The following is a 22,201-nucleotide window of genomic DNA, read 5'->3' as shown; positions in this document are numbered from 1 at the left end:
TGAAGAGCTGTCACTGATGAGTAGAAGAAAGTTAGAGGAAGCCAGTAGTAATGTCTCCTTATTTTTCAAAGTTGTGTGTCAAGTGTATCTGTCGGAACACATTACTCAGTCCAGCAGCTCAGAGCACACATCCATGTGTTTGTCCACTGCCCTTCAGCAGAATCTGTCCTAGCAGACAGTTGTAGGAAAAACCACTCAGGAAGAAAAACATTACAATTAATGTTGATTCTGGCCTTGTTAGCATCTTTTTGCTTTAAGAAATGGGATAGAAAAGAATGCACCTTACTGTCACATTCTCTTTTGCATCAAACAGTCCCACAGTAAATGTTGCATAGAATCCCAATGATTTCTTGCAAGCTGATGTTGCAAATGTAACGATTTGTTTATTTCATTTGAAGGAAGACATAATGCTTCTGGGCACTTACCTGGCTCAAAAGAAAACTTTTATCGATATAAATTGCTAAAAACAGGTCATGCAGCTCTGGATCTGGCAGTCAAAGTATTGGAGCTTCTTTGGGTAGCAAGGAGGGATCACTGGTTCTTTACTTCTTTTGGTCATGGGCTGCCACTGTTTTGCTGTTAACTGGTAGAAAATTTTGTAGAGCTGTTTAATTTTTTGGTACTGCATTATGATTTCTTTGGTGCTCATCAATGGATAAAGAATTTTAAGACCTGTACTTTCTGTCTTTTTAGAGGTTTTCAGGTAAGTATACACATTTTGTAAGACTTTGAGGCTAAGAAAAGTTCCAGATCAGATATAAAATCAAAGATAATATTCAGAGGCAGAGCAGAAATAACCAACATGTTTGGGCATATTTTTAAGGGTCAATACAAAAGTGTAGTTCAGCTTGATAAACAAGAATGTTTTTTTCCTGCCATGACCTAGTGCAGTATTTCAATTTCGCCCTCTAGTTAGATCATAATTTTCAAATTTTTCCTTTAGATTGAGAGCAGTTTACTTTATCTTCTGACTGTCTTGAAAGAAAGAAAAACATGTATCTTAACTCTGCACCATGCATTTGAAGCAGCCAGGTGTTGCCCTGTAAGCTAGGAAAGTATTTTACAGCATTGCTTTTTTTTCCTTAAAAACTCAAATTACTGTAAAAGGGAGGTTTGGATAATCATCTATCTTTCATCTTAACTTCATTCCATGCCTTCTAAGGAGGAGGGAAGGGAATAATGCGCAAGAAGTTGCTAACGTGCTTTTTTCTCCCCAGCAACACTTAGTATCACTGAAGGTGGGAAAAGGACATCTGGACGTCACCTTATCCAACCCCCCAGGATCACACAGAGTGCTTGTTATAAAGTTTGTAATTACTATTTTATTGTAGCAGTAATTAAATATATACAATGTGATTCTGTAAGAGCACAGAGAAATTCTGTCACCTCAGAGGACAGAGGTCCCTTTAACATCAGTCTGAATATATTGATGTTGCATGTTTTGTTCCTGTGCAGAAGCAAAACCTTTATTTTGCCATATGTAAAGCAGAGCTGCACACTGGCACAGGCTGCCCAGGGAAGCTCTGGATGCCCAAACCCTGGAGGTGTTCAAGGCCAGGTTGGCTGGGGCTCTGAGCAAACTGGTCTAGAGGGAGTCGTAATGAGATGAGCTTTAACGTCCCTTCCAACCCAAACCATTCTCTGATTCTGTACACACATACACTGATGGAGATTCTCCCTTTTGACCTGCTTCCCTTAGAGTATCTGGTGCAGAACCTTACAGGAATTTAGTCTGAACTTACATTTGAGAGTCCAGAAAATGTATCCTTTCACTTAGTTCTTTTCACTGGAAAATTTCTTTTTACTTACCAAAGCTCTTTATTCCTCGTTCTCATCAAGTAATGATTCCTGAAAAAATGTTCAATTATCTCATTAGAAATTATTAGAAATAATAACATAACTTATTTAATAAGAAGAAATTGAATATTGCCAAAACTTTCAATGACATTTGTAGAAACTTGCTTTTGGCTTTCTTTTAGTTTATTTTTTACATTTCTGGAAGTTTTTAAATCTTATTTCCATTCATTGATGATCATTTATTTGAAGAAGTGGGTGAAAAAAGTATCTTTAAAGTTGTCAGTTTCCTTCATCATCATGTCAAGGTGTTACATTACTTATGCCACATTGTGTATTAAATAAACATATCCTTTTCAATTTAGCATATTTTTAACAAATTACAATTAAAACTCATTCAGAACTATGGAACTTGTACTTCCCTGTTTTTTTTCTTTTTAACAAGAAGTGTTTTAAAAGGCCCTCTATAGTTAGATAACTAAGTCAGGTATACAATAAACATTTTCAAAAAGTTTTTAAGAACTGATTCTTTCACATTAACATTGAATTTTTGTGATTTAAAGTGGTTTTGTTCAACTAGGAAAAAAAAGCTACATAATGCATAAATACTTTTTTATTTTAGGAGCACAAAGTAGAGCTACTATTTTGAGTTTGTTTGATATATACTGGAAAGCTGGAAAAACACCAAATATTTAAAATAGCTTCTTTGATATAACTATAATAACAATAACAATATAATAATTTATTTTCATTTAAGGCAACACATTTTGATAACAAAGTTGCTTGTCAAAGTTGGTGGGAAGGATGTTTGTAGTATGAAATTGATATTTCATCCTGTCACAGAATTAAAACTTCTGTTGATGTCTTAACATATAAAGAAACAAATCACATTGTTTTGAAATTACATATATATCAGGATATGATTTTTGAAACCTGTGAGGAGAGGCCTTCATCTGCTTTAATAGTTATTGGGACTAGTTTTACAGCTGACTTTGGTGGGAGCAGATAGGCAAGTACAAAATCAAAGCAATTCGAGAAAGAACAGAATTAAGCCACAGATAAACTTCTAAAAAACTAGTTTTGTATGTTTTCATTAAGATTAAAGATAAACCATAACACAGGTAGATTTAAAGAACAAGGCTGTCCAGTTTCTATCTGTTTTCAGAAGTACATCAGATCCTCAGACAGGTGAGAAGGCTGATCAGAGCCATGCTCCTCACCTCACCTCTGGATTTGGCCATGTTACTCTCACTTTTGGGGCGCAGGAAAGAAAGGAGAGAAATGTTGGAAAAGTGTTGATAATTTTAATAAATCGGAGTTACAGACATCTGCAAGAACAAAAGGGTTTCAAGACGGAAAAAAATTACTTAGGACTGGTAGAGCAGCAGCAAGGATGGGGAATGCTGAATGTAAAGGAAATCATCAGCCATGAAGAGATGGAGAAGTATGCAGCATCCATACAAGGAAAACTAAAAATGAAAAAACAGAGTGTTCCACTATGGGAACTATGGCAAAACAAAGGAGCAATATTGCAACTGTAAACATTCCCTTCACTTGCCAGTGAAGATACTGTGTAGTCATTTCTGCCCCTGGATCACTTAGAATGAGAACCTTGACATTTCACAATGTTCCAAGGACACTGAAAGTGCTGTTCACAGCAGTGGAAAATGTATCTCTTCATAGTAAAAACTTTTTAACACTTTATTAAGAAAATACTCCTAGAAAAAAAAACAGTAAAAAAACCCTGAATTTCTTTCAAAATTTGGATTAAATCACCCTAATTTTTCTCCTTCACATTCTAGTTGATGGTTGAGAAGACCTCACTGTATGAGGGCTCTAAAGCTGACTATAAAATTTACTGGTATTATAACAATACCAGTAATTGAAATATATGAGCTTTTTAATAAACTGGAATTAAATATCTACTTGTATTTTCTGACATTTCATACTGGCAAAAAAAATTACTGAGGTTACAAAGGAATTCACCAAATATGTGGGTGGATATAGGTATAAAATAAGTTTTGAAAGACATATCACAAAGTATAATATTTAAATATGAATGCTGTTGTTTAAAAAAGAAAATAAAAATTTAAAACATCAAGTTTTGACATTGCTGATGGGGCAATGCATAAATGATAAATCATTTCATTGATGCACCATTATTTTTATAATTTGTGTAGTGGTTTTAGAGTCCTTCTGAACAAAGGAAAATAACTTTGAAATAATATGTCTGTTTTTCTGCTTATCCATCCATGGAAGTATATACATTGAATTCTAGTTTGCTGTATAATAACATTGTGAAATCATTTCTAAAATAAAACAACCCATAAAATAGACAATGAAGTCAATTACTTAAAAATAAAGGCTCCCCTTCTTTTGAAAAAAGTTTTTACTTTTCCATTTTAGAGTTCTGAACAAAGACTAGACAAAGAATATATATTTATTGATTTAGGATAACTTTCAAATTACATTTGAAGTGGTAAATATTTTATCATTAAAATTGTTTAGCAAAAACATGAAAATCTGTGCTTAATCTGAAAACAATCTATAGTGTATAGGGGAGTTGGAAGAGAAAGAGGAGGATGATGATATTAGTAACCCAGTTAAAATATTTATATTATATTACATTATGAAATTGTTTGGTGTCTGTTACAACAGTTCAAGTAATCTCTGGTCAGAATAATCTTGCTCTTTTTTTGGCAACAGGCAGAGCAGCAGATGGAAATGTCCCAGTGAGTGGTGCTGGCTCAGGCATCACTCCAGGGCACAGGACAGCCAGGGAAGCAATGCTGATGTGCAACACCCAGGGGCAAACTCACCCAGTTCCACTCCCCTGGGGTTTACTGGGCACAGTCTCACACCAGGAAATTGTCACTGTCCGATAGCTGAGCTGGTTTGTCATCTTCTTGAATTAGCTGGGTGCATGAGCCTTTTTTTCCCCTAGACAATGATCAGATACAAATCCTCTTCTATATAAGCCTCATCTGAATTCACAGACACCTGAGAATCAAACTATTCCAAAGAGTTTGTAGCATTGCTACAACATTGCTACATAGGAATATCAAACGAGGCAAAGCATTATTTTTCCTGAAATTTGTAATGAAATAAAATTAGCTAAACATCAGCTCTCAAAATTCAAACACAGAAAGCAAGATCAGGTGTGGAATATTTTTATTTTGAAGTGTATGATTGCATTTTCAAGGTACAAGACTAAACAAGATGAGGTCCTGACCCTATAATCATTTGACGATACGCATATTTTTCCCCATATTAAATTATTTAAGACTAAGTGCGTGCAACTGTTTGCAGATTAAATAACTTGAATTAAGTTATTTTTCACTCTAATTCAGAAAATTACAAGAATAAATACTGGTTTGCCAGTCTCTTAAATCTTTCAGTAATTCTGCTTACCATCACTGCTAATTAATTGTATTTGAAACGCAGAAAAGATAACTTATATCAATGTTCATGTTGAACACTGAAAATATTTTCTTTAGGCTGCTCATTGATACTCTGAGTAATGGAATATTAAGATGTGATATTATTTGCTATTAATTAATGAAATTTATGTTTTTTGAACTTACTGGAATTTTGGCTTTTGGAAAATATTATGCAGAAGAAATGAGGTTTTTTGTGATTTTAATCAGGTACTATATATAATCATCAGAACTGTTTATTTCCAATAATTTCTGAATGGCTCATTCCTAAACATTCTTTACTCTCCTGACCAACAGCTTAGAAAATTACATTTTAGGATTAGTGTTATTAATATATCTTAATTTTCTTTCCTTGAAGACACTCTTTTTAATGGTCTTGGACTTGGTGCTGTCATTGGCCTGGGAGTGGCAGCCCTTTTGTTAATCCTGGTTGTGACTGATGTTAGCTGCTTCTTTGTACGACAATGCGGATTGCTCATGTGCATCACCAGGAGAATCTGTGGGAAGAAGAGTGGTTCAAGTGGGAAAAGTAAAGAACTGGAAGAAGGAAAAGCTGCTTACTTGTGAGTATTAATCACGTGGGTTGGAAACATCCTTAAAAGAAAAAGTTGGCTGTCCAACTTACATTAACTTTATGGCCATTTTGTGGTGTCGCAAAGGGAATTAATAAAATGCTTCTACTACTTGGAAAAGTGCTTCTCTGAAGTGTGTAGAGTTGTTTATTGCCTTTAAAAGAAAAGTTGAGACACAAAAAAGAAATATACTGTAGCTCAGTTTAGGATGACCTCTTTGTCCAGCTCGACACAAAGGAAATCAATTGTAATTCAGTACTAGTTGGAGACACAGATTTGGTTCATGAGAAGCAGGTAATGGATCATTGTAACTCCATTTCTGCAAATCCGTCTTTGAGCTGCTAACACCCAGAAACGCAGCCTATGGCTGTGACAGTGCCAGTAAATCCACGAGTGAAGGACGTGGTATTATAGAAAATCCTTGAGAGAGTTTTTCTTCTTAGATATAGCACTTGATGGAAAACCTTGATTCTTGTCTGTGGGCTTTAGGAATGAAAGATCTTGTCTTTTTTTTTTTTTTTTTAAATAGGAGTTTTGAGTTGGATGTTGGTGAAATGGTGGTGAGTGATTGTTCTCTATGGCAACAGTCAATGATTGCAAAACATGAGTAGGAAATAATACTTATTCTCACAAATACTCTTTTGTAGTGAATACTCCATCACTCAAATGTGAATGAACTGATCATTGATGAAAATATGGTGAAAATATGGTCTCTTAAATTATTAGAGTGGATAGTGAGATCTCTGGTAAAACAGTTCAAGTACTGATTACATAAAATAATCACACTTTAGAGATGTGACATTTACTGAGTTTTCAATAAGTAAACTAGAAAGAAGATTACATATGGGCCTTAATTTTAAACATTTCTCTTTTTTTACTAGAAAAAACCCCATAATTTTCTCATCCTGTTCATCTGGTAGGCAACTTACACATGCACAATAATATTTGTGAGAATACTGTCTGTATGTGGTTTAAATCACATTTGCTGGTCCAACTGCTATGTGCCTCTCCCAATAGTCAGACTTTATTGTTCATTATCCTTCAGCTTCCTAAGTCTCATCCATTTTCAGATGGATGTAGAGCATACTAGATCTTGCAGCCCTCATTATTCATAGCTGAGCAGGTGTCTCCATTGCCAGTAGTAGAGGTGTAAGTGTCTTCTTGGGATTTAATTCTGGCTATTTGGTTTCAGGCTGTGTCTTTCTTAGGTCACTTGGCTACACATCTTAGTTGGGTTCTTCTTGAAAGAGGTGATATTTCAGAAACAACTCCACAGGACAAAACCAGAGTTGTGAGAGAGCACAGAAGTACTTATAATGCTTCTAAATAGAAGAAATTACATAAACTAGCTATTTCCTAATTCTTCACATCTGACAGTGAGAGGAAGACTAGCAGTGTTTTTTCCATCCTGTGAAGCCAGCCTGTCCAATCAATAGAATCAAGATGTGAAGCTTCTGGCCCTGACCCAGCTGTCCTTTCTTGTTGAGCACAGCACTGCAGTTTATGCTTAAGTTTCCCATTCAAGGAGTGGCCAACTATAAATTGGTGTACAGACTCTCCTAAATGGGAAGACCTTAGGGAGATAAAGTTGGAAATGTCACTTGACAGCAGTTTATACCTTGCTATCAGCATCTTATTACCAAATGCCATTCCATGCTGTCCCAAAAAAGCACTGAGCTCGTCTCTTGATATTAATTCTTCTGTTGCACTTCTTTTGCAAGAACAGCTATGTTATTTTATCATATTTCTTTCCTTGTCAGAATGGTCTTCAGTCAGTCAGACCTTAAAATATTTGGGACAGTTCTTATTTTAGCCTATTCTGTGCGTTAATATACTGTCAGACTAAACTCCCAGGAAAAGCTTGAAGAGTCAACATTTAAATTTATAACATGGTAACTGGTATTGCCTAATATATATATAGTAAATAATAATGTTCTATGTGTAATGAATGATGATGGTATAATCCATGTAACACACACAGACACCCATGACATAATGGATTTCCTACAAATCACTTAAAATTTGAAATGCTACAGTTTCTACCTTCTGTAAATATACATGACTGCTGGTCACAAGTAACATCTTTTTTAGTCCTTTTGTCATGCAATACTGTTTGTAAGACTGTAGATGTATCAACAAAGCAAGAAGAACTCACCAATCCACCCACCAGTCCAACTTTGATCCCTGATCTTTTCCCAGGTATGAGGTAGCCAAGAAAGTTAAGTGCATCATCTACCAAAAGGAACTTTGTATCTATATGCGTATCTTAAGTGTCACTTGCAGAAATAAACAAGCACATGCAATTCTGGGTTTTTTTAATAGACAGAAATATTTTAGACTTTTACTTATTAATTCTTCTTCACACTATTTCTTTATCTGGGCTACATTCTTAATAACCTACAAAGATTTTCCTTAAGGATACCTGTCAGAGTATGGTAGAGTTTTCCTGATACATCTTGTTGCAAAAGCCTGTTTTATCCATTATCTTGAAGAAACAGTATGAAAATGTGAGACATGAATTAGAGAAGAATTTAGCCAGGTCTTTGGTGTGGCCTGTAGCAGTCTAACAGATCCCTACAACATGCCAGTCCAGAAAAGAACCTGTTAAATATAAAAGTAATTGTAACTCAGTTACCCTCTGTTTGTAGACTGCAGCTGATGCTCTTCCAGGATATAGGAAGAAAATATTTTCATCAAAAGAGGGGCTTTTTTTGTAAATATATATATATATGTGTGTGTGTGTGTGTGTGTGTGTGTGTGTGTGTATTGTGTATATATATGTGTGTATATATATGTATATATATGTATACATATGTATATATGTATGTGTGTGTGTATATATATATCTCAGGTATTATCTGATCTTTTTGAGAGCAAAACTGTATAAAAGTTAATTATTACTTTAAATAAGTATTGTTAATTAGTATGTATTGTTAATACTTTGTGGCAGTGAACAGATATTTCCAAATCAGGTCCATATTTCTGAGAGCAGCCCTGCAGAGAAGGATTTGGGGATTCTGGTTAATGAAAAGCTGAACATGAGCCAACAATGTGTGCTCACATCCAGGAAGCCAAAGGTGTCCCAGGCTGCATCAAAAGCAGCATGACCAGAAATTCAGGAGAGGTGATTCTGCCCCTCTGCTCTGGTGAGACCTCACCTGGAATGCTGCATCCAGCTCAGCAGTTCTTGGTAAAGAAAGACATGGATTTGTTGGATCAAGTCCAGAGGAGGACACAAAGATGATCAGAGGGATGGAGGACCTCTCTGAGGTCAGGCTGAGATAAAGACTTTTCTGCGTCCCTTTGAACAGGAATTTTTGAAAAAAGATGGGGACAGACTTTTTACAAGGAAGGGATGATGGTTTTGAAGTGAAAGTGGGCAGATTTAGATTGGACATGAGGAAAAGCTTTTTACAATGAGGATGGTGAAACATTTGAACAGGTTGCCCAGAGAGGTTGTAGACATTCCATTGCTGGAAGCATTCAAAGTCAGATTGAATGAAGCTCTGAAGAACCTGATTTGTTTGAAGATGTCCCTGCTAGTTGCAGGGGCATTGGACTAGATGACCTACAAATGTCCCTTCTAAGCCAAACTATTCTATGATTCTTTGGTTACCAACAAAATCATTATGACAGCACTCACTGCTCCATCTCCTTATAATTAATTGTTTAATTAGCACAATATTTGTACATTTACTTACTTGAGAGACTAGCTGTTCCTCAAACGGGGGAAATATGATGTAGAAACAGTTTATTCTACCAGTAAAAGCAGAAGGGCTTTGATTTTTACCACACAAGGGCTCTTTGCATCAATGGCAGCTGGGGTTGTCACAATCCAGGAGATTAAAGCACACTTTTGTGGTGTATATACTCACATAACAGCTCTTTAACACTGCCAGAAAAGTTCAAATATAACTAGGCATCAAGTCCAATCATTATTTTACTAGGTTAAGGATACTAGGTTAAGGAAGTTTACATCTATTCTCATGAAGAAGCTGTCACCTTATTATTAGTCATAAACAAAATGCTCTTTTGAGATGCTAATTCATCGTGTTTACAGAGTTAGGGCAGTAACCATGGATACAGGATGCTTTGAAGACTTCAAGGAATTGGGAACACGCTGTTAAATGTGTCTTGGTGGTGTTAGTCACTGATAATTAGTTCTGCCTTTTCTTTGCCAACTTTTGAGAGAAAGGATCTTAGTAATTCTTTATGTGCAATGTACGTAGTTAATGTGATGATAAGAGACTAAAACTCTTTTAATAATTTTTAGGAAAGATGGATCAAAAGAGCCAATAGTGGAAATGAGAACAGAGGATGAAAGAATTACCAGCCATGAAGATGGGAGTCCAGTAAATGAGCCAAATGAGACAACTCCCCTCACAGAACCAGAGTAAGTAGCCTGATATTCCCTGGAGTTTCACACAAGCTGATCTTGGCTGTGTGGACAGACTGGACTTCCCACACTCTGGGGGGAGGTACACAGCATCACCAGAGTGGCAGTGTGTGAGGGTAGGGTTTGTTTGATTGGTTTGTTTTTTACAATAATCAATGTAAATCATGGTACTTCATCAACACTGGCTGAGCACAGCCATACAAGGATTCTTAATTTGGTTGCACCTTGTATTTACCACTTATCCAGCAATTATTAACTATCCTGTGGGAACAATCTCCTGGCTCTCACGAATGACCTTAAATTGAGTCACATATGCATCTTCACACACATCCTGAAGATGGGGCACAAGGATACTGTGCTCCAGAAACCCAGCTCCTCACTGGAGTGGCCCCTTCCTGCTTTCATACATGGAACTGAGAATTTAGTTTGGTATTTAGGTCCACATAGTGGAATTGGATTAATGGTGCTGAAGGGCAGCCTCTGCTCCATTTCCTCATCCCGCCTTCCTTCCCTGCAACCTTCTCTCAGTACAGAAAGCAGTTCGCAGTTTGCAGCCATGCTCACAGGCTCTGGATGCCTTCTGAATAATGGGACCAGCTTGTGCCCAGGGATGAAATTGCTGAAGAAACCTCTAAGTTCTCTTTGCTTTGATCCCAACACTTTACACATATTGGGAAAATCTCCTGTCTCATGACATCTTCAAGGCATCAAGGTTATGAAGATGATTAGGTAGTAAATACAGAAATTCACCTGTTGATAATTTGATGAAATCATAGTTCTTTAAAAGGAGAGGCTGTTCTTTCAAAACAGTCTTTTTCTTTTCTGAAAACATGAAGAAATTTCATTTTTTGCCATTATGTAAAACTGTAAGAGCCAGAACCTTTAATTAAAAAAAATGTTTGCTGCCAGCTGCCATTGATATTTTTAGTAAATAGGGAGTTAAGTAGCTGCACATTAAGCTGTATAGTTCTTTGAAGAAGCTGTGCACAGAGAGTTTGAACTTGTGTTAATGAAATAATAATGCAATCTTTTGAGTGACTACTGATATGTTTGCTCTTCATATTAGAATTTATAATCAGGGGCACAGTGGAAAGCCCACAGGTATCTAAAGAGTCAGGGGAATGTAGGTGTAAACATTGCACAAGTCCAGCAAGCCTTGGATATGTTAGTGGGTAAAGCACCAGGTCCGTGTTTGTTCATGACTTGAGACTATTTTTAGCACTAGATCTTGCAAATCAGATGTAATAAAGCCTCATATTTGGCCTTATCATAAAGCAGAGCACTAGGGCTCAGGAGCTCAGTCCCTGGGTAGGGACTGGGTGCCCGAAGCTCGCTCGCTCATGCCAACGCTGCAGGGCTACCATCTAGCAAGCATGGTGATTATCAGCTCTATGGTGATTGCAAGCTCTCAGGATTTCAGCTCTGCTTGCTTGGTAGCGGTGCCCCGGGCTTGAGGCTGCAGCAGACGGAGAGAGAGAAGGAGAAGGCGCAGGCTGTTCCACGAAGATGGCTTTATTTGGGGAGGTCCGTGAAGGGTCTCTGCTCTTCTTCTTTCTCCCCTAATGGGGTACAGTATGCTTTTTTTATAGGGTTGGAAAGGATCCAAGCTTGACCAATGGGTAAGGGGTTAACATGACATTGCCTTTTAGGGTTACAGAGGTAGGTTAAGGGGTGGAGGACAGGAAAACAGGAATTTTCTTTTGCTGTTTCAGCATTCCTATTGTTCATATCCTCCATGGTGCTTTTCCTAAATCTGTGGGGTTTACTACAAGATGCATCTTGCAGGAAACATGATGCAAGGAAAGATCCAGTTCAATTCTTTCTGCTTGTCACAACCATTAGATCAGCTGACAGGAGTGAAATTTGAGAGAGTCAAAATCAAAAATATTTACTGTTTTAGGGGAGGGGGAAAGAATCAGTGCCCACTGTCATGACAGAAAAAAAACCAAACCAAAACAAAAAAAGAACCAACAAAACCCCTGAAAAACTAACTCCCAGGAGCAACTGATAAGTATTTGATGAGCATTATGTCCTTGCAAAAATAGGACTGCTAAGAGATATTAACAATGATGACAGCTTCCTTCTTGGTAATTTCTTCCCTCACAACCAATGGCAAAAGGTGTGACCTGTACAACCAAAAGCACAGGTGTACAGAAGTCAGCTGTGGGACAGGGACCATTCCCCAAGATCTGGGACAGTATCCCTTGGGAAACTAAAGATGAGAAGAGATGGTGCAATGGGGGACGCCTGAAGGGCCATTGATACCAGGGGAATATGGAAAGGCCTTTGACTCAGCCACAGGTCACACCCACTGAAACAGAGGAGCCATGTAAAGTAGGAGTGAGACACACAAAGGGAAGATGCAGTAGAGGAGAAATCAGTCTCTCAGTAGGAATAACACGAAAATACTTGGTCAACAACAGCCAGAGAGACACATGCTGGGCAGGGTGAGGATGACCAGAAGGGATCTTGGAGGGGAGAGCTTAGCTTGCAGGAAAGAAAATTTCAAGGACATTTCAGGCAGAGGGTGAAACAAGGTGAGGTTCATTATGACTAATTTCGGCTGTCTTAAAGATATACATGATAAACCTTGAGGTAAAATTAGGTAAAATATTTTTAACAATTATTGAATTATGTTGAATAATAGCAAATTACACTCAGAATTTCAAATGCAATTTAAGTGGTGGGAACTAATTAGTAAAGAGATTACTTCCTCTTACAACAATATTCTTTATTATTTTGCTCAGTATATTATTTGGCAAACTATTTTTTACCTTATCTCAGATGATCCATGTTTGGAATCCATGTATGACAGATTATCTCAAAGCACTTTATCTGCAAGTCAACAAGTTTTAATCATGCTGTCAGGAAATCAGTTCAAGCTGTGCATTTCATATCACAGTCTTGTGATATGAACAAAATACCACATGCAATGTGGTACAATAATTATATTCCTAGTCTGACATTAATATGTTTCTAATATTGGTTGAGTTTTTCTTAGTGTTAATGCAGTTGGGTGAATTCCAGTATCAAAATGGCTAGGAGTCATTTTTCTATAAAATAAGAAAGTAAATATTGAGGCTAAAGTTTTGTATAGGTATCAGCAGACTGTTGATGTTTGGCCACATGAAGTGCTAGAGGAAGTCAATATTATTAATAATTGATAGCAGCCAACATCTGATTAAAGTGAGAAAATTTTTTGTTGGTTTTTGTGGGATTTTTTTAAAAAAATCTTTTTATTATAAAATTAATAAACCTTTGAAAGGATTAGTCTGCTCAGCTGAAAAATATAAAATTCTTTCTAATAGATGTCGCTAAAGAAAAATTTGGTGCAGAAAGATTGGTATAATTAAAACACTTAAACTTGAATTAGTTAATTGAAAGAGGAAAATTATTTAATCTCTTAATAGAGATTAAATATGTATTTAAAGCAAATGGAAACAAAAATTCCAAAATAACAAAAATTTTGTCATAGGGAAAAAGAAAAATGTCTAATGATAACTTGCATTCATAACTCACACCCTATTAAAAAAAAAACAACTCAAAACAAGTTTTAAAATACAATAAGGTTTAAGAATGGTGCATGGACTTTGTGATGAGGAAAGTTTTGGTGCATAAAACTTTTTACTTGTGTATATCTTATGTTGAGTTGTTGTTGTCTGCTTGCATGTAAAAACAAATTTATCCCACTATTTGAATGAGCATGGATTTCAACAATGTCCAATATCTTTCAACAGGGTTCTAGCAAATCTTCCTATTTCAAATATTTTGTAACATGATTTAAATCCACTTAAACCAATGTCTTTAAATTTCCACTCAATATAATTTGTCAATTCCCCAGTTTTGACTTTGACTAAATATTTCCTTCTTTCCAGAACCATCTTTTGAGAAATCACTCTGCTTTTCTTAAAACTCCATTAAATTAGGTTTTGGGGGTTTTTTAGTACTTGTTTTAGTGTTTTGCCTAAGCAGATGTCTGGCACAAATGCCTGCCTACCAAAAACGCATCTCATGAGCTGCCCTTCCTCTGTCCCAGTGTTTTACCTTCTGTTAAAAATAGATTTATGTTGATTCTGTTGTTTCCATTCTTTCAGACATCTTGCTGTGAGCTGAAATCTGTTTCCTTTGGGTTTGCCACGAGAAACAGACAATTAGTAGAAACCTCCCTCTGTGCTCAGAGCCAGACATCTGATGATATATCCCATGTATTTTACTGTAGTAGAACAAGTTAATCTTAATTTCTCTCAGATACATGTTGTGCTCATTGTTTAACTTCTGGATAAACAGTATTTTTCTTAGTTCATTTCAGACAACTTAAATTTCATAAGACTGGGAATTCAGGTATTGTTTTGTTTTATTTTCTGTTATGAAACACTGTCTTGTAATAAGACATTCCTACAAGATTCCTCAGACAGGTTTTGAACATTGTATTGCTCTTTGGAACATTGAATCAAGCAAAGCAGAAATTTACTGAAATATTTAACAGTTATTATGACTAAAAAAGGCATATGCATACTATTCCCTAGTAAAAAACAGAAAACAAACCCAAACTGGAATTGTGATTAAGAGCTATAATGTCCAGGAGACATTATTACAGGAACATCTCAGTAAACCATACATCTTTTTGACAGCTATATTTTTCGACAGCTAATTACTGGCAGAAGGGAATCAATGATTTTCAAGACCTTTTTCAATGAGATCACATTCAAGAGAGTGGGGACTCTTTTGCCAAATCTTCAGAGTTTTCACTAAGTCTTAAAAGACCTTGGAAGTTATTAATGATGCTACATTGTGTGATCCATGAAAATTAAACTGTAGAACTTTCTAATGATAACTTCCATTACCTTCTGCGCTTTAAGAAATTCTTTACCTATGTCTTGGAATAATCTCCAATAATAGCTGTGTTCTTTCGTATACAACTGAATTTGCATTTAGAAAAGGCATTAAAAAGAGTTTAATTAAGATTTAAGAGTCAAGCAAAAAACTTGACTATAAGTGTTTCACAGTATTCTAGGCAACACATACCTTTGTACTGTCTTGGGTCAAGTAATTTGACTTTTTTTTTCTTTTGTCTTATTGAAGAACTGCATTTTGAGCAGCACCGATGTTCTTATCATGTGATTTTTGTGGCTTTATAGAAATGGAAAGGGTTAATATGAATTGCTTTAAAAGTAAAGAACCTCAGTGCTCCTAATAAAATAATTATACACTACTTTAGGAAAAAACTATTGTTCTACACTGTGACCTATATGAACTGTATATATGTTATAGACTTAAATTACAGATTATTTAATTTTTGTGTTACCATGATTCCTCTTTTTTTTTTTTCCCGATAGGAAGCTTCCACTAAAGGAGGAAAATGGCAAAGAAGCTTTAAATCCAGAAACCATAGAAATCAAAGTTGCTAATGACATCATCCAGTCAAAAGAAGATGATAGCAAAGCATAATAAGATAAACTACAGCTGTCTGGATAATGCATTTGGATTGAAGTAATCCTGTGACCAAAACTTTACAGCTGACCTTAATTTCTTGGGAAACTTAAGCTTGGAATAGTTAGTACATGTGTACATACGATGAAACAGTTCCTGTCTACAGTTCTTTTCTATATTTTTTTCTTGTTTGGTTGTTATTGGGTTTAGTATGTAATTTTGCTGACACCAAGTCCTATGCTATAAATCTGAAAAATCTGCAGAATAAGAACTGTAATTTATTATATGAAAAAGAGTGTCTACTTAGAAGAAAAATTCTGAAGCACTCCTAACCACAAACAATCACATCAGGCCTCTCCAGGTCTTCAGTGCAAGCTACATACATAAAGTGCCATATGATAATAATTTTTTTCCATTTATAATAAAATGATATTTTGGGTTGCCTTTAAAAAAAAACCTCAACTAAACCAGTCTCAGTATAATGTTTAAGACCTTAGCTCTGTCTGACACTCAATAGCCATTCCAGCTGTGATTATCACTTGAGGCAATCAAAAAAGCAAAACTCTTCAACACAGAGCCAGGTCCCACTGCAGTTTCTCCTGGGTTCTTCAATAAATACATTTTAAAAAAGCTAGTACTCACAATATACAAGCTCAAAAATTGGCTAAATATTTCAACAGTCTATTGGCCTCATCCTAGCTACAAGAGTGTGACTATGAAAGGCTCAAGGATTTTCAGTGCTTCATGTTTTCTGTATGAATGTTTTGAAAGTTACATGTGAACTAAAATGCAGCCAAGGGGTAAAAAGAAATCTATTTTTAATCATAATCTTCACTTCAAATGAAAACCTACAATATTTGTCCCAACATATTTATACATACAGGATATTCGTTTTTGTCTTAGTTCAATCCATTTAGCTAAGGGATAAAACTATAGTTTAGTGAAGTAGATACATTTTCTCCCCAAATCGGTGTATAAAATACTAAACTTGGCCTTTTTGAATCAGGACTCTTCCCTTTATGATTTCATACCATTTGTCTTAGGTACAATGTGAGAACAGATGGAAGGGCAACTTTGTCTAAGCAGTTTGGAACAGTTTTAAATTATTGACTAATTCAATCTTATATTCAACAAAATGCTTTTTTCTTCCCATGTCAAGCTTTCTTTAAGATATTCCTTTTTATTATTCTGATCAACATTCCCCACCAGGAAATTTGACAGATTTATTTGATCTGAAATTCATTCACATGAATTAATAATTGATTTAGTGGTGTCACTAACTGGAGCAGTATAGTTTGTTTCCACTCCAGTATAGTGTATCCACACCTACCAAACTCTTCAAAGCCTTGCTTTGAAAGAAGTAGATAAACCATATAGAAAACTAGACTGGAAAATTCTACTTGTCAGGAGTAACTGGTAGAATAAGTTGTGAATTTTCCACATCTAAGTCATGCATGAGGTTTAAGTGTACTTTTGGTCATCAAATTGTGTTTTCTTCATCTGAATTTTGATCATATTTGAAGTCTTTGTAATTTTTGACTTCTGTACAGTAAAACTGAAAATGAAATGTAAAAGGATCCCCTTAAATTTGAGGAAAATATCATAACCTTCTTGTAAACCCAAGTTTAAGTGCATTTGAAAGAGCTGAGGAGAATATATTTATATTTAATTTTTAAATATTTCTTATTTTTCAAAACCAAGTCATTTTATGAGTTTTTTACAACTTTTCCTCACTTTGAGAAATAGCTAAAATGAACTAAGGAGTTGAGGACAGAGGCATACTGCTGGTGTGGCTAGGATAGGAGGCCAAGTTCCCACAAAATCGGTACCAAAGTGAAAAAAAATGGGTAAGAGGGGATGGCAATGTGGGATGAAATTCATGGAAGATTACAATTGAAAACTGCTGAAAAGAAGTATCTCTAAATGCTGGGGCACTAATTCTGGATGAAGGAAAAATGAAGACATTTCTTTATGAACTCTCAGTGTTGCTTCCACATACTGGGCAGGCAGTACTACCAAATAGCTGCTTGAAATTATCAGATTTCTGATAATTTCTAATGAGATTTCCTGATTCGTTCTAAGCACACGGCAAGCAGGCCTGCTCATGGCCTATAATTAGAAGAACAGTTGTTTTATTTATCTGTATGGACTTGTAGTCTTTCCAGAAAGTATGTATTTGCAGCTGGGCTTTCTTCTTCTATCAAAATGCAAAGAAGGAACCTGGACAACTCCAGCAACTGAGAATAATGTGGTTGATGTGGCTTGAACATCCTCTCACACAATATTTTTACCGGGATGAGGATGAAGATGGTAGACAGTTTCCTCTTCACCTGCTGTGACAAATTTGGATGGTACCATTCAATCTTCTCTTCACAAATGGTGTTTTTTCTGAAGCTAGCCTGATCATTTCCAAAAGAAGGTGACTATACAATGTAGCAGAACTAACAGTGTCTAGGCTCAACTGCAGATGCATTTCAAATTTTAGTATTTTTTAGTTGAACTTACACAAAGAAAACCCAAAAAAATGACCTAACGGTTCTATATTGGTGGTTTTTTCTGTTTTGTTTTTTATTTTTCTTTTTTTTTCCTGATATGGCCTCTAATTACAGTGTGAAGGGATTAGAAGATTTAAGAGGTCTTGTCAGCACATTTACTGCTAATACACTTGTGCTACTCTTTACAAGCAAAATATATTGCAGTATTATTTCAATATTGGAAGCAAAAGCATTTCCCACTATGCTGCATTACAAATCAAAAGCTGTTTCCAGGAGTATTTAATTTCTTCTTGCTGTTATGTCTCTTGGCAGTTGATCTGTGTGAGGGCTGAGAATAAAACAGCTCTAAATTTCTGATGGACTGTCCAAGCACACCTTTTTGGTCTATGGATTAATAGGTTATCTCTTGTGCTTTAACTCTGTGCTGTGCAGGAGAAAATCAAACTCTCACTACGAAAGAATGCTGAAAAACACTGATATTTCAAAATAGTTCCAAATATTTCCAAATGAGGAAATAATTTGCGCATAGTAATTTGTAAGATATGTGTAGAACTGGAATAATAACATTTGTTTATTTTCTTTTCCTATTCTAGATTAAAAACAACAAAACAAAACAAACAAAAACAGGTATCTGTATAAATGTCACTTTTACTGTCTAAAGTAATTTTAAGTGTTAGTATGAAATGTCAGAAGAGTTGACAAAATATAACTATTTGTAAAAGTAATCTGAATTGTTACACTAACATACTCCAGGGACCAAGGTGGGAGGGAGCCATTGAAATTAGTACTGAACAAAATGTGGCAGTGACAATCTCTTTTCAAAAAAAAAAAAAAAGGAGTACAGTTAAGTGAAATTACTTAAAGCTCCTTGGTATTTTTTTAGTTTTTTAGTGAACTTGAGTTCTGATTTATCACAATAATTAAAAATTTTTAATTAATATTTTACAAGTTAGTAATCAAACGTACCCTGGAGAGGTTTTTCCTGGTTTTGTTTGTTTATTTGCCTTTTTTGACTTATAAGATTTTTTTGTGGTTGCAGAAATATTTGCTATTCTGGTGATGCTAATGCCTAATGTGACAAAGATTAATTTATTCAGGCCTCGGTCTTGCAAGAAATTTTGTGTGGTTGAACCCACCCCTTATATGGCACCTCACTGACATCAGTGGGGTGGAAGATGGATGTACTTTCCTAAGAGACCTTGCAGGATTGGGCCAACTTTCTATCTCTTCATAGATATCTACAACATAGTTACACCGTGGCCATCATCTAAAAGGCTGTTTGACATCAGTCCCTGGTGCAGTAAATCCCAGCTGCTGTCTTCAGCCTCTGCATTGATGTTCATCCAAACAAAAGTGGCTTTCTTTTTATGATGGTAATTAGTTTGATTATTTATTTAAGTGCCAATCATCAAACTGTAGTATAATCATCATGCCATTTTTTTCTGTTTCCTAGACCAGATAATGGAAATGTATTTGTGCCTTTTGATAGCATGCCACTCTGCTTTATTAAAGAAAAATCTTCAATAATTTGTCTACAAAGCCTGTTTAAAATAATTGAAAGCTTTACTGTCACATACTTTTCTGCTCAAATGTTCTCAAATATTCATCTAAATCAAACTGAAGGTATTATTTTCAAGTAACATAACTATTTGAAACACAAAATTTGCAAAAATCTTTTGAGATCACGATTACAATGAGGGTCATGGTGGGTGTCTTACTGCTGAAAAGTTTCAAATAGAAGGAGAATGTAGTGGATGTGTAGGGGTGTTTTGACCAATTTCTCAAGTTCAAGAGTCAGATAGAAAGTCTCCTTAGTTCTAGTTAAGTGCTTAGACCTAAAACATTAAAATCTTTCCTCAAATCTGAAAGATGATATTCCCAGCATTTTACCTCTGGAGATAAACTGCAGAGAATGTTCGTTTTGCAATCATTTGCAGCCTCACCGTCGCTATGTAAGCTGCTTTAAGAAGTAACATCTTTGCAGAATAGTTGTGTCTGTTGGATATTCACGCCTGATTAAAGGACCTCCAAAAAGGCCATTTACTGAGAAAGCTCAAGACCTCTTTGATCTATGGAGGGGTACTACGAGCGCTGCACAGAGACACAGTGCAGGAATCCAGGTCTCAATCCAGGCCTCTGGGATTTAAGACAAACCTGATTCCAGCAGGACCTGGATTTTATTCATCCATCTCAGCGAGGCTCTGTGTGTCCTCAACTGATGGAGCTGTTTTTGTGAACCAGATTTCCAGGTGTAAGTGGAACTCAAATGTCCTGCCAAACTCCTACTGACATTTTGCACAGAGGAGGTTTTTCTATCAGGAGTTTCTACTGATCAGGAAATTATGATAGAATATCCAATAACAGTTTTATCCCATACATTACTATGTCCAGAAAGAAAACATCTCTTAAATATCTCATTGTGATTGCGATACTTCATTAGCTGAAGATGAAAACGTTCTAAGTAAATAATTATCCTTCTTAAATCTCCTTGTTTAGCTTCAGATAATCTTTCTGATAGTTGAAAAGCTACCATGGTTAAATAAATATTTTTTAAAAAACTCTTCACCCCTTTTCCAGATTTTTTTCAGATTTTTTCAAGTTCCTGAAGTACCCTGTCCACTTGACAGCAGTTCTGTAAGTTTTAAGTGATCTTCAGTATTTCCACTGCTCATATGTGTTCTTATATCAATTTACTTGGACCTGAGCCAAAATAAGCCTTATAAATTTGGCTTTGGATCAGGTTCTGAGAATTCTCAGTTTCCCAGTCCATCTTTTCTCTTAAGAGGCATTGAGATCCTCGTAATGTTTGACTTTCAAACTTGAATATTGGCCATTTTTAGCCCAGAGAAATGAAATAAATATTTATTGCCAAATTTGTATTGGCAGCTTTTAAGTGACAGGTGAGATGGGGAGCGGGCGAGGCGACCAGATGCAGTGCCGACAGAGCTCGGGAAAGCCAGGGAGAACAGGTGCCAAAGAGTGAGCCAGGAGAGGGCTGGGAGCATCTCTCCTTAACATTGACAAGGGAAAAGGGGAGTAACTGAAGCAAGGGAGGCTGCTGAAGGGCACTGCCAAAAGACAAGGTAATGAGAGCTCTGAAAACCAGAGAAGAGGAGGAATTAACCCTGCCGCATCCTTTAACTCCCCCATGTAATTAGGCTACGGTTTTTCAGATGTAAAAGGCAGGGTTGGAGGAAGGCAAGACAAACCCTCAGAGTCTCCACAGATCAATGACAAATACATAGAGGAGTCAGATTCCCCCAGAAGATAATTCTATTGCTCATGGTGTAGAGTTCTCACTAAGAGCTTTGAACTACTTAGACAAGGTTTTAAAAGGAGAAAAAAAAAAAAAAGGCTTTCCTGCTGCAATGAGCAGTCGGTACGTATTTGTATGCTGTGTACAGTATGAGCTAAAGCATACCATCTATTGTTTTTGTTATTCCACATGTTGTCAACAGCCCACTTGCGATATCTGCCACCTGAATTATATATTGATAAGTTAGCTACCACTGGAGCTAGTTTGTTTATTGTTTCAGAATCTTATGTCCCTATGAAATGCTGTGTGTATATATATATATCTCTATACTGTAAAAAGAAGTAATATCGCAGATGCTGGTTTTGTATTTATGAAAGACATTGAAAGTATGGCTTAAAGTATATCAATTATTTGTCACTCTTCACCATTTGTATATTAATAGTAAAGATACTTTTACTTTAATGAACTGTTGTAGTTACATTTATTTTTGCTAAGTGTGTTTCTGTCAAGATGTCTGATTCATTAGGAGTTTCATTTCCGGAAAGAAACATACCCCTTATTTTACCCCTGTTATAGAATTACTGAATAATGCTCACACAGACCTGCAATTTATTATTCTCTTTTCTGTCAAAATACATCTATTGTTAGCATCCTGAGTCTCCAGCTGAGCTTGAGGCCCATTATGATCATCCCCAATAGAGAATGTGCTGATAGATAATATTATTTTTTTTTTCCAAACAACACAAGCGTGACATTTTGGAGGTATTTAGTTTATGCCAGAGAAAAAGATTTTATGGACAGAAGCCACCTTATTTTGCCAA

At 35.9% G+C, this 22,201-nt stretch overlaps 1 protein-coding gene across 1 annotated transcript in view; it reads left to right on the top strand.

Moving 5' to 3' along the window:
• NCAM2 (neural cell adhesion molecule 2) overlaps nt 1–21,842 on the top strand; it is a 274,685-nt gene extending 252,843 nt beyond the window's left edge. The window contains exons 16-18 of the mRNA XM_036394284.2: nt 5,590–5,794; nt 10,077–10,196; nt 15,536–21,842. Of these exons, the coding sequence (XP_036250177.1) occupies nt 5,590–5,794; nt 10,077–10,196; nt 15,536–15,647 (437 nt within the window). The 3' untranslated portion in view covers nt 15,648–21,842. The remainder of the gene's footprint in view (nt 1–5,589; nt 5,795–10,076; nt 10,197–15,535) is intronic.
• The last annotated feature ends 359 nt before the right edge of the window (nt 21,843–22,201 follow it).

This window comes from Molothrus ater, chromosome 2 (assembly GCF_012460135.2).
Source record: "Molothrus ater isolate BHLD 08-10-18 breed brown headed cowbird chromosome 2, BPBGC_Mater_1.1, whole genome shotgun sequence".
Taxonomy (NCBI): domain Eukaryota; kingdom Metazoa; phylum Chordata; class Aves; order Passeriformes; family Icteridae; genus Molothrus; species Molothrus ater.
This window is presented reverse-complemented; position numbering and strand designations above follow the sequence as displayed.